The sequence below is a fragment of the Oncorhynchus tshawytscha genome, linkage group LG10 (genome assembly GCF_018296145.1).
Source record: "Oncorhynchus tshawytscha isolate Ot180627B linkage group LG10, Otsh_v2.0, whole genome shotgun sequence".
Lineage (NCBI taxonomy): Eukaryota > Metazoa > Chordata > Actinopteri > Salmoniformes > Salmonidae > Oncorhynchus > Oncorhynchus tshawytscha.
The window spans coordinates 8377230-8390938 of NC_056438.1; the positions used below are offsets into that span (position 1 = coordinate 8377230).

The 13709-nt window shown below is 42.5% G+C and overlaps 1 protein-coding gene across 13 annotated transcripts in view; it reads left to right on the plus strand.

Annotated features, from left to right (window-relative positions):
• Positions 1-13709, plus strand: part of LOC112259691 (gastrula zinc finger protein XlCGF57.1) — a 1127091-nt gene that overhangs the window by 1045219 nt on the left and 68163 nt on the right. Inside the window, exons 2-4 of one of the 13 annotated variants that reach the window (XM_042329376.1) lie at positions 573-601; positions 5118-5535; positions 6041-7774. The exons of 6 other annotated variants lie outside the window; for them this stretch is intronic. In XM_042329376.1, coding sequence (XP_042185310.1) covers positions 573-601; positions 5118-5535; positions 6041-7149 — 1556 coding nt within the window. In that variant the 3' untranslated portion in view covers positions 7150-7774. Of the gene's footprint in view, positions 1-109; positions 1905-5088; positions 5536-6040; positions 7775-13709 lie in introns of those variants that run through there. 6 more of the 13 variants (XM_042329378.1, XM_042329375.1, XM_024434306.2 and 3 more) reach the window with 6 other exon arrangements.

Genomic DNA, 13709 nt, shown 5'->3' on the forward strand with positions numbered 1-13709 from the left:
GAGGAGGACTGGCCACCCCACATAGCCTGGTTCCTCTCTAGGTTTCTTCCTAGGTTTTGGCCTTTCTAGGGAGTTTTTCCTAGCCACCGTGCTTCTACGCCTGCATTGCTTGCGGTTTGGGGTTTTAGGCTGGGTTTCTGTACAGCACTTTGAGATATCAGCAGATGTACGAAGGGCTATATAAATACATTTGATTTGATTTGAAATGACACACTTTCACTAGATGATATTATTTCTGGGTAACCGAGATTAACGAATGACAGGTTCCAGAAAAGATGCTGGGAAATGTGAGAAGTCCGGCAGCAAACGAGGGGTATAAAAATATTTTTAAGACATCGGTACCTTCTAAATCGAGAATAAAGTATCAGAAAGTAAAGGTTGGTTGAAAGTTATTGTACCGTATTTTCAATGGACCCTCTGCTCAACCTCAGGCACAGGCTTCAACTATGAGGCTAGAGGTTCTACTCCTCCCTGACTATATATAGATCACAGAGATCTAGAATTCATGTGTATCATTCAAGTGTTCTATTTAATTCTATGCTGTATAGGTAACCTCTGCTCCTTCCCTCCAGACTCCCTACAGCTCTCTGTCTCTGAAGAGGAGGTTCCCCCTGAGCAGCAGCACTGTGAGCAAGAGTGGAGCCCCAGTCTGGGGCAGAAGGACCCAGAGACCAAACAGATTAAAGAGGAACAGGAGGAAGTCAGGACCAGTCAGGAGGAAGAGCAGCTTCAAGGTCTCTTTGATACCAAAGACTCCATATTCACTCCTTTCTGTGTGAAAAGTGAATGTGATCAGGAGGACCCACTTTGGTCCTTGACTCTTCCTCAAACCCAGACTGTGGAGAACAGAGAGAGTGAGAGAGACTCTAAACCAGTGGATCTCAAACCTTTTGAGCAGCGACCATGTAGGACTTGACAGCAATGGATTTCAGCCCACCATTGGATCAACAGGTCCCCAACCCTACACCTGGCCCTTTTATGGCAAGCCCTTCAAACATCTGTCCACAAAGAGAGAAAAACTGAAAATAGAAATAACATCTTCATTCAGAAGATGGGAATAAAAAGGCAGGATGTGAACAACACTCTTACGAAAGGAAAGCAACTCCAGACCATTCATACTGTGGGTCTCAGATAAATACATATACTGTACCATGGACTTAATGTTGTAAAACAGTGTATGTAAATAAAGTTTGATTTGATTTGAATGACGAGGTAATGATCAATGTATGTTTAATTTATCCTTTCATTAGAAACAGCAATATCTGGTATTTGATTTAGGTCAGGCTGATGTAATTAATACATGAAATGAAAAACAATTCCAGAAAAGGTATCCTTGCATTTATCCAAGAGTATTTCTCATAAATTCTGACCTAATGCTGCTCATTCATCATGTTGATTTAGTCTTGTATGGAGTAATGATAAACTGTTGCCTCCTGGGGAAGAATAGATTCTCCCAGATCATCCTATACTTATGATAACCACTATTTGTCTACATGTAGTCGGCGTTCTACTTTACTACTGGTCTGTAGGCTGCCTTGCACAGTAAACTCCCATCCAGCTGGCGGCGTTGTGTTTCTGGGTTCGTCACCAACTAGAACAAAGAACGTCCCAAGATTCCTTGACTAGAACACGGAAGTAGGATTGGAAACGAGTTATTTTTTTTCTGTTCCTTGTGTTGAGTAAAGAAAATACATACGGACTCAACTCAATAGGCTACCCATCTCTAATTTTACAGAAAATGTCTAAACTACAGATGTTGTGTGTGTTTTTAAATGAGCGTTTATCGGCGGCTGCTGTGGATATTTTTGGGGCAGTTGAGAAAACGGTAGTGGAGTACCAGGAGGAGAATGATCGGCTACGGAGACTGCTGCGGAGGACACCAGAGATACAACTATGTAGAATAGGTTCGTATGTAGATACTGATAGCTAGCTATAGTTCTACTTTATTGATAAACTGTTAACTGATCACCACTTCATACACGTTTAAGAAGTTGTTTTTAAACCTACCGTGCATGGATAAAAACATTGTCATAAAAACAGGAAGTGATTTTAATTTATAATTGAAAATGTATACACTTTAGAAATACTGAGAAGTAATTGAAAATGGATTCTAGTTTTTAATTATTGAATTGGCATTATAGTTAACCTAGTCTTGACTTTACTGGCTTAAAAATTCAAATTGATTCCAAACCTGATGTCTGAAGCCTGATAGAGCCCCACAGTGAGTGTGTAATAATACCCATAAAACCTAGCGGTCAAACAGGGAAATGGTTTCAATCGTTTTTCCACCATTCATTTTTAATTTGAGAAACACTTAAAAAAGGATTTTGTTTAATGTAGGCTTACCCCGGTGTGATGTTTTGATAACCATGTAAATCTCTCTCAGACCAGGGGACTTTTATCAATGTATTCGTCACTGGCGGTCAGTGCTGTTAAAGATGGAGGACCATCTTAAAAAAAAAAAAATATGAGCACTGCCTTATATTGGATGACTCATTCATATTCCATTCACCCAGCTCAATGTAACATTGATAGGTTTAGGCTACTCCATGATACTCACATTTTCCCTATACCCTTCATGATGTTGCAACAGCCTAGCCTATGAATGATAGTATACAACATAGATTCACAGGTTGAGAAGAATTTGAGTAATCAAGGTGACAGACAGCGAGACATTTTAATACCGCCTTGCGCACTCTTGCCTGCATCTAGCTGATCTAGGGTGTAATCATTAGTCCAACAGTTGCAAACAAGATTTTCTATTGGACAAATTCAGGTATGTTTATCCCTGTTCTGTTTGCTTCTGTTTAATAAAGTTTTTCAACAGAATCTGCAGAATGAATAAACCCCTGATTACACGCAAATGCAGTTCACTTCCGTAGCAGCAACATACAAACAGTATGATCACTTTGAACACTGTAGCTATAATTCCTACTCGCAACCCAGTGAAGGACCTCAGTGTTACTCTGGACCCTGATCTCTCTTTTGAAGAACATATCAAGACTGTTTCAAGGACAGCTTTTTTTTCCATCTACGTAACAATGCAAAAATCAGAAACTTTCTGTCCAAAAATGATGCAGAAAAATTAATCCATGCTTTTGCCACTTCTAGGTTAGACTACTGCAATGCTCTACTTTCCGGCTACCTGGATAAAGCACTAAATAAACTTCAGTTAGTGCTAAATACGGATGCTAGAATCCTGACTAGAACCAAAAGATTTGATCATATTACTCCAGTGCTAGCCTCCCTACACTGGCTTCCTGTCAAGGCAAGGGCTGATTTCAAGGTTTTACTGCTAACCTACAAAGCATTACATGGGCTTGCTCCTACCTATGTCTCTGATTTGGTCCTGCCGTACATACCTACACGTACAAGTGTCACAAGACGCAGGCCTCCTAATTGTCCCTAGAATTTCTAAGCAAACAGCTGGAGGCAGGGCTTTCTCCTATAGAGCTCCATTTTTATGGAATGGTCTGCCTACCCATGTGAGAGACGCAAACTTGGTCTCAACCTTTAAGTCTTTACTGAAGACTCATCTCTTCAGTGGGTCATATGATTGAGTGTAGTCTGGCCCAGGAGTGTGAAGGTGAACGGAAAGGCTCTGGAGAAACAAACCGCCCTTGCTGTCTCTGGCTGGCCGGTTCCCCTCTTTCCACTGAGATTCTCTGCCTCTAACCCTATTACAGGGGCTGAGTCACTGGCTTACTGGGGCTCTTTCATACCTCTTTCTGTCGTAACCGGCCACGGCCGGGAGGTCCATGGGGCGACGCACAATTGGCCTAGCGTCGTCCGGGTTAGGGAGGGGTTGGCCGGTAGGGATATCCTTGTCTCATCGCGCACCAGCGACTCCTGTGGGGGGCCGGGCGCAGTGCGCGCTAACCAAGGTTGCACGGTGTTTCCTCCGACACATTGGTGCGGCTGGCTTCCGGGTTGGATGCGCGCTGTGTTAAGAAGCAGTGCGGTTGGGTTGTGTATCGGAGGACGCATGACTTTCAACCTTCGTCTCTCCCGAGCCCATACAGGAGTTGTAGCGATGAGACAAGACAGTAGCTACTAAAAACAATTGGATACCATGAAAAAGGGGTAAAATAAAAAAAATGTTAAACCATTTTAATGAAATTCACTGAGGAGCATGAGCCTCCACTGATATTCAGCTCTATTTACGCTCAGATTCGAAAAATGCTAATTAGCATGTAAATAGACATCATGCGGAACTACAAATCCCAGCAAGCGCCTGCACGTCATCTATAGCTGGCTTCTTTTCTCACAGGTATTTTGACACTAGTACAAGACAGTTCATGGAATTGTTAATTTAAATAAATTTTTGCCAGTTTATTCATTACTACATTTAGATGACGTTAGATAGTTAATCCATAGATTTTTTTTTTTTTTTTTACTTTGCCTCGATTCGGCAGTCCCGTCCAGATCATTATGGTGTTTGTAGTTCTTTGTGTTTGTAGTTCTTTGTGTTTGTAGTTCTTTGTGTTTGTAGTTCTTTGTGTTTGTAGTCATTTATGTTTGTAGTCATTTATGTTTGTAGTCATTTATGTTTGTAGTCATTTATGTTTGTAGTTCTTTATGTTTGTAGTTCTTTATGTTTGTAGTTCTTTATGATAGCCACATCAGGAGCTGATTAGCATTTCATTTTTGGGTAGTAAATATAGGCAACTATATTAATAAAAGTCACCTTGTCCTAGAGAGATTTACACGGTTATCAAAATGTCATGCCAGGGTAAGCCTACACGAAACACAGGCCTTTATTTTAAGTCATTGTAAAGGGTAAGCCTCCTTATTTTAAGTCATTGTAAAGGGTAAGCCAACACAAAACACAGCCCTTATTTTAAGTCATTGTAAAGGGTAAGCCAACACAAAACACAGCCCTTATTTTATTGTAAAATCCCCTATGGGAGACGCATTGTGAGGTGTTGCTTTATCTGTTTCTAAAACAGGTTTGCTGTTCGCTTGAGAAATTTGAGATGGAACGGAGTTCGATGCAACAATGGCTCTTTATAATACTGATCGCTTTCTTGAATTTGTTCTGGATTTGGGGACTGTGGTAACCTCTGCTCCTCTTCTCTGTCCCTCCAGAACCCGTGCAGCCCTCTGTCTCTGAAGAGGAGGTTCCCCCTGAGCAGCAGCACTGTGAGCAGGAGTGGAGCCCCAGTCTGGGGCAGAAGGACCCAGAGACCAAACAGATTAAAGAGGAACAGGAGGAAGTCAGGACCAGTCAGGAGGAAGAGCAGCTTCAAGGGGTGGAGCCTGATATCATAGAGTTCATATTTACTCCTCCTTGTGTGAAAAGTGAATGTGATCAGGAGGACCCACGTCAAGATCCCATACTTGCTGAACACCCAACTCTCCTGAAAATGTCTAAACTACAGTCGTTTCAAGAGTTTTTAAATCAGCGTTTAACGGCGTTTGCTGCTGTGGAGATTTCTGGGGAATTTGTGAAAGCAGTAGCAGAGTACCAGGAGGAGAATGATCGGCTACGCAGACTGCTGCGCATCACACCAGAGATACAACTATGTAGAATAGGTTTGTATGTACAGAAACTGAAAGGTGAATAATGTGGGGCCACAGGTGGCCTATCGAATCCCCGAGCCGACTAGGTGAAAAATCTGTCCATGTGCCTTGAGCAAGGCACTTAACCCTCATGTCTCCTGTAATTGTTGGAGATAAGAGAGTCTGAATTCCAGCGCTGTGTATTTGATCTGTACATGTGCTAACAGCAGCAGTTCAAGACTCTCTCTCTTTTGTGCAAGTGAAGTGAGTTCGGGACAACTGAAAGTATCTTAGTTTGAAATAGTTTTCAAATACAAACTTTCTGTCTGAGAAATCTTTCAAATGATTAGGACGTGTACAAGCTTTATTAAAATATCAAGTTTGGGAGCAGTAAAACTATTTATCTGTATCGTACATTATTTTAGCTCCTGTTCTTATTTAGGATCAATGCCAATAAAGACATTTTCAATTAAAAAATCGTTGAGATTGAATTGTGTGGTATATAAATAACCTCTGCTCTTCCTCTCCTTACCTCCAGACTCCCTGCAGTTCTCTGAAGAGGAGGTTCCCCCTGAGCAGCAGCACTGTGAGCAGGAGTGGAGCCCCAGTCTGGGACAGGAGGACCCAGAGACCACACTGATTAAAGAGGAACTCGGGACCAATCAGGAGGAAGAGCAGCTTCAAGGGCTCTTTGATACCAAAGACTCCATATTCACTCCTTCCTGTGTGAAAAGTGAATGTGATCAGGAGGACCCAGTTCAGTCCTTGACTCTTCCCCAAACCCAGACTGTGGAGAACAGAGAGAGTCACTCTAAACCAGTGGATCTCAAGCCTGTGTCCAAGCACATGAGGATTCACACAGGAGAGAAACCATTTATCTGTGGTGACTGTGGGAAGAGCTTTATTCGCAAGGCGCACCTAACCAGGCATAAACTGACTCACACAGGAGAGAAGCCATTCACCTGTGGTGACTGTGGGAAAAGCTTCCGTCTCAAAGGGAACCTAACCACTCATAAACTGACTCACACCAGAGAGAAATCATTTAGCTGTGGTGACTGTGGGAAGAGCTTCCGTCTCAAAGGGAACCTAACCACTCATAAACTGACTCACACAGGAGAGAAACCATTTAGCTGTGGTGACTGTGGGAAAAGCTTCAATCGTAAGGTGAGCCTAACTGAACATAAACTGACTCACACAGGAGAGAAACCATTTAGTTGTGGTGACTGTGGGAAAAGCTTCATTCGGAAGGTGCATCTAACTGAACATCAACTGACTCACACAGGAGAGAAACCATTCACCTGTGATGACTGTGGGAAAAGATTTATTCAGAAGAGAGACCTAAGGAGACATATACTGATTCACACAGGAGAGAAACCATTTAGCTGTGGTGAATGCGGGAAAAGCTTCAATCGAAAGGGGCACCTAACCATGCATAAACTGACTCACACAGGAGAGAAACCATTCACCTGTGGTGACTGTGGGAAAAGCTTCAATCGAAAGGGGCACCTAACCATGCATAAACTGACTCACACAGGAGAGAAACCATTCACCTGTGGTGACTGTGGGAAGAGCTTTATTCAGAGGAGGGACCTAAGGAGGCATATACTGATTCACACAGGAGAGAAACTATTTAGCTGTGTTGACTGAAGGAAAAACTTCAATCAGAAACAACAAGGCTGCTTAGTCTGATAATATATGAATTCAGAAGACTAATCTGCTAACACGTGAAAAACATCCACAAAGACTGTAAATGAGGACACAGAGAGGAGACTAAGAGTATTGAGATACACCCAAGATCCCCTGTGGACCAACTCTAACTGGTCCTCCTGATCCTGCTCAGTCCAATGTCACAGTAATTATATAATGGGACTGTTGTCTGAACCTAACAGGTAATGTTGCTACTCTTTGTGTATGAAATGGACAATTTGCAGTTCAGACAACCACCAGTTTTTAGGTGAACAACTGAGGGATGATGTTGGAGAGTTGTGAACACTCAATGTCGTAGTCCGACATGGATACAAGATGTCCAGATCAGATGCAGGTTGCCCAATAGGCGGCCCGTGGGGGATTTATTTGGCCCCCAAGTTTTCTGAGCAAAACAAGATAATATATAGAATTTAATTTTTTTGGTTCGTTGGATATTTATTTTATTAAGTGCCAGTAGAAGGCACTCTTTCCTCTGGTCTAAAAACATATCCCAATGCCCCAGGGCAGTGATTGGGGACACTGCCCTGTGTAGGGTGCCGTCTTTCGGATGGGACGTTAAACGGGTGTCCTGACTCTCTGAGGTCATTAAAGATCCCATGGCACTTATCGTAAGAGTAGGGGTGTTAACCCTGGTGTCCTGGCTAAATTCCCAATCTGGCCCTCAAACTATCATGGTCACCTAATAATCCCCAGTTTACAATTGGCTCATTCATCCCCTCCTCTCCCCTGTAACTATTCCCCAGGTCGTTGCTGCAAATGAGAACGTGTTCTCAGTCAACTTACCTGGTAAAACAACGGATAAATAAAATAAAAAATACAATTAATTTAGGGGGATCTGTTCCCAAGTATTCCCACGTGTAAATAAATTTACAGTACCAGTCAAAAGTTTTAGAACACCTACCTTACATTGTAGAATAATAATGAAGACTTCAACACTATGAAATAATACATATGGAATCATGTAGTAACCAAAAAAGTGTTAAACAAAGCAAAATATATTTTATATTTGAGATTCTTCAATGTAGCCCCCCTTTGCCTTGATGACAGCTTTGCACACTTGGCATTCTCTCAACCAGCTTCATGAGTTAGTCACCTGGAATGCATTTCAATTAACAGGTGGGACTTGTTAACTTAATTTGTGGAATTTCTTTCCTTAATGCATTTGAGCCAATCAGTTGTGTTGTGACAAGGTAGGGGTGGTATACAGAATATATCCCTATTCGGTAAAATATCATGTCCATATTATGGTAAGAACAGCTTAAATAAGCAAAGAGACAGTCCATCATTACTTTAAGACATGAAGGTCAGTCAATCCGACTTTAAAAGTTTCTTCAAGTGAAGTTTCAAAAACCCTCAAGCGCTATGGTGAAACTGGCTCTCATGAGGACCACCACTGGAAAGGAAGATCTAGAGTTACCTCTGCTGCAGAGGACATGTTCATTAGAGTTAACTGCACCTCAAATTGCAGCCCAAATAAATGCTTCAGAGTTCAAGTAACAGACACATCTCAACATCAACTGTTCAGAGGAGACCGTGGGAATCAGGCCTTCATGGTCGACTTGCTGCAAAGAAACCACTACTAAAGGACACCAATAAGAAGAAGAGACTTGCTTGGGCCAAGAAACACGAGCAATGGACATTAGTCAGGTTGGAATCTGTCCTTTGGTCTGATGAGTCCAAATTTGAGATTTTTGGTTCCAACTGCCGTGTCTTTGTGAGACGCAGAGTAGGTGAACAGATGATCTCTGCTTGTGTGGTTCCCACCGTGAAGCATGGAGGTGGTGGGGTGTTTTGCTGGTGACACTGTCAGGGATTTATTTAGAATTTAAGGCACACTTAACCAGCATGGCTACCACAGCATTCTGCAGTGATACGCCATCCCATCTGGTTTCGCTTAGTGGGACTATAATTTGTTTTTCGACAGGACAATGACACAACACACCTCCAGGCTGTGTAAGGTCTATTTGACCAAGAATGAGAGTGATGGAGTGCTGCATCAGATGACCTGGCCTCCACAATCACCCGACCTCAATCCAATTGAGATGGTTTGGGATGTGTTGGACCGCAGAGTGAAGGGAAAGTAGCCAACAAGTGCTCAGCATATGTGGGAACTCCTTCAAGACGGTTGGAAAAGCATTCCATGTGAAGCTGGTTGAGAGAATGCCAAGAGTGCAAAGCTGTCTTCAAGGCAAAGGGTGTCTACTCTGAAGAATCTAAAATATATTTTGATTTGTTTAACACTTTTTTGGTTACTACATGATTCCATATGTGTTTCATCGTTTTGATGTCTTCACTATTATTCTACAATGTAGAAAATAGTAAAATCTAGAAAAACCCTTGAATGAGTAGGTGTTCTAAAACTTTTGACTGGTACTGTACATGTGATCATATCAACTAGCTCTCTCACGTTAGAATGTTTCTTAAACGTAAAATTGGGAAGTTGCTGTGTACGTAAAATATGGAAGTGTTTAAGTTTAGGTATTAATGCTGCATGGTTAAGGTTATGTATTAATGCTGCATGGTTAAGGTAAGGGTTAAGGTTTGGGATAGGCTTAAAACATCACAGAATTCCAACTTGTAACCTTTGGAATCAGCGGCAGATGCCATCCGCCATCCACAACCCAAACCTACTTGAAGGTAACATCGCTCACTGTTGCATCTAGTGGCCGGTTTCCACATCATCCCGACATGCATGGCAGTCGAATGCTGATTTGTGTCACGGGTAACCTGGCTGGATCTTATCCCCAGTGTTATCATGGTTTGAAATGATTCTTGTTTTTTTCCCCCAAATACTATATCTGTTCGGTATTCTTGCGGTCAATTTGTATAATTATGTTCCGTCCCCCGGCTGACATGCTTGCTGAGCGGAAAGAAGAGTCCCCATTAGGGTTGCAAAGCTACCGTTACTGGAATCTTCAGTAATTTTGGTAGTTAACAGAAAATCTATGGTAATCTATTGTAACTTTTTGGTAATTTAAACTTTGCATTTTGTATTAATATATATATATACTGTTAATTCATATCTGTGTCCATATCATGAGTTTCTAGTAGATCGACCTTATGGGTCAAGAGGTAATAGTCCAATTAATAAAATAAAATAAATAAAAAACATCTTATCAAAAATGGCATTTTTTTTTTCAATTAACAACTCTTCCAACTATTGACTGTTCACAACTGTCATCAGTTTGACGCCAAAACATTGCCAACAAATACATATTAAAATAAATAAAATATTAAATATTGAAATATAAAGGATAAGTGTGCTGAAAAGCATGATGATGATTTCTATTCAGGATAATGTTTAGCAAGCATTGTCATATTTTATATTTACATTTTTTTCTTTCTTATTATTTCATTTTTTTGACGTGTGATAAGGCAACACAGAGGGCCAGAGATGATGATAAAATTACAGAAATCTGCTTCTTTTATTCTCTGTCCTCAACGCACTAGACGACCAGTTTTGTTAGCCTTTAGCCGTACCCTCATCCTACTCCTCCTCTGTTCCTCGGGTGATGTGGAGGTTAATCCAGGTCCTGCGTGTCCCCAGGCGCTCTCATTTGTTGACTTCTGTAACCGTAAAAGCCTTGGTTTCATGCATGTTAACATCAGAAGCCTCCTCCCTAAGTTTGTTTTACTCACTGCTTTAGCACACTCCACCAACCCTGATGTCCTTGCCATGTCTGAATCCTGGTTTAGGAAGGCCAACAAAAATTCAGAAATTTCAATCCCAAACTACAACATTTTCTGTCAAGATAGAACTGCCAAAGGGGGAGGAGTTGCAATCTACTGCAGAGATAGCCTGCAAAGTTCTGTCATACTTTCCAGGTCTATGCACAAACATATCGAGCTTCTAATTTAAAAAATGAATCTCTCCAGAAATAAGTCTCTCACTGTTGCCGCCTGTTATAGACCCCCCTCAGCTCCCAGCTGTGCCCTGGACACCATATGTGAATTGATTTCCCCCCATCTATCTTCAGAATTCGTTCTGTTAGGTGACCTAAACTGGGATATGCTTAACACCCCAGCATTCCTACAATCTAAGCTAGATGCCCTCAATCTCACACAAATGATCAAGGAACCTATCAGGTACAACCCTAAATCCATAAACATGGACACCCCCATAGATATTATCCTGACCAACATGCCCTCCAAATACACCTCTGCTGTTTTCAATCAAGATCTCAGCGATCACTGCCTCATTGGCTGCATCCGCTATGGGTCCGCGGTCAAACGACTACCCCTCATCACTGTCAAACGCTCCCTAAAACACTTCTGTGAGCAGGCCTTTCTAATCGACCTGGCCCGGGTATCCTGGAAGGATATTGACCTCATCCCATCGGAAGAGGATGCCTGGTCGTTCTTTAAAAGTAATTTCCTCACCTTCTTAAATAAGCATGCCCCTTTCAAAAAATGTAGAACTAAGAACAGATGTAGCCCTTGGTTCACTCCAGACCTGACTGCCTTCGACCACCACAAAAACATCCTGTGGCGGACTGCAGTAGCATCGAATAGTCCCCGCGATATGCAACTTTTCAGGGTAGTCAGGAAAGCAAAGGCTAGCTTTTTCAAACATAAATTTGCATCCTGTAGCTCTAACTCCAAAAGTTTTGGGACAGTGTAAAGTCCATGGAGAATAAGAGCACCTCCTCCCAGTTGCCCACTGCACTGAGGCTAGGAAAAACACTGTCGCCACTGATAAATCCACGATAATCGAGAATTTCAATAAGCATTTCTCTACGGCTAGCCATGCTTTCCCCCCGCAGCTACCTGCCCAAGCCTCACCAGCTTCTCCTTCACCCAAATCCAGATAGCAGATATTCTGAAAGAGCTGCAAAACCTGGACCAGTACAAATCAGTTGGGCTAGACAATCTGGACCCTCTCTTTCTAAAATTATCTGCCGCCATTGTCCCTATTACCAGTCTGTTCAATCTCTCTTTCATATCGTCCGAGATCCCTAAAGATGGGAAAGCTGTCACGGTCATCCCCTTCTTCAAAGGGGGAGACAGTCTAGACCCAAACTGTTACAGACCTATATCCATCCTGCCCTGCCTCTAGACCCAAACTGTTACAGACCTACATCCATCCTGCCCTGCCTTTCTAAAGTCTTCGTAAGCCAAGTTAATAAACAGATCGCTGACCATTTAGAATCCCACCGTACCTTCTCCGCTGTGCAATCCGGTTTCCGAGCTTATCACGGGTGCACCTCAGCGACTAAACTGGAGGACCTGTTGTCCGGACCTCTGGCAGTCTCTATGGGGGTACCACAGGGTTCAATTCTCGGGCTGACCCTTTTCTCTGTATATATCAACGATGTCGCTCTTGCTGAGGATGATTCCCTGATCCACCTCTACGCAGACGACACCATTCTTTATACATCTGGCCCTTCTTTGGACACTGTGTTAACAAACCTCCAAACAAGCTTCAATGCCATAAAACACTCCTTCCGTGGCCTCCAACTGCTCTTAAACGCTAGTAAAACTAAATGCATGCTTTTCAACCGATCACTGCCCGCACCAGCCCGCCCGACTAGCATCACTACTCTGGAAGGTTCTGACTTAGGATATGTGGACAACTACAAATACCTAGGTGTCTGGTTTGACTGTAAACTCTCCTTCCAGACTCATATCTCCAATCCAAAATTAAATCTAGAATCGTCTTCTTATTTCACAACAAAGCCACCTCCACTCACACCACCAAACATACCCTCGTAAAACTGATCCTCGACTTCGGCGATGTCATTTACAAAATAGCCTCCAACACTACTCAGCAAACTGGATGTAGTCGATCACAGTGCCATCCGTTTTGTCACCAAAGCCCCAAAAACTACCCACCACTGCGACCTGTACGCTCTCGTCGGCTGGCCCGCGCTACATATTCGTCGCCAGACCCACTGGCTCCAGATCATCTAGAAGTCTTTGCTAGGTAAAGCTCCGCCTTATCACTGGTCATGATAACAACACCCACCCGTAGCACACGCTCTAGCAGGTGTATCCCAAATCCAACACCCCCTTTGGCAGCCTTTCCTTCCAGTTCTCTGCTGCCAATGTCTGGAACGAATTGCAAAAATCGCTGAAGTATATCTCCCTCACTAACTTTAAACATAAGCTATCTGAGCAGCTAACCGATCGCTGCAGCTGTACATAGCCCATCTGTAAATAGCCCATCCAATCTTCCTACCTCATCCCCATATTGTTTTTATTTACTTTTTTGCACCCCAGTATTTCTACTTGCACATCATCATCTGCACATCTATCACTCCGGTGTTCATTTGCTGAATTGTAATTACTTCGCTACTATGGCCTATTTATTGCCTTACCTCCTCACGCCATTTGCACACACTGTATATAGATTTTCTTCTACTGTATTATTGACTGAACATTTGTTTACTCCATGTGTAACTCTGTGTTGTTGTTTGTGTCGCACTGCTTTGCTTTATCTTGGCCAGGTTGCAGTTGTAATTGAGAACTTGTTCCTACCTGGTCTACCTGGTTAAATAAAT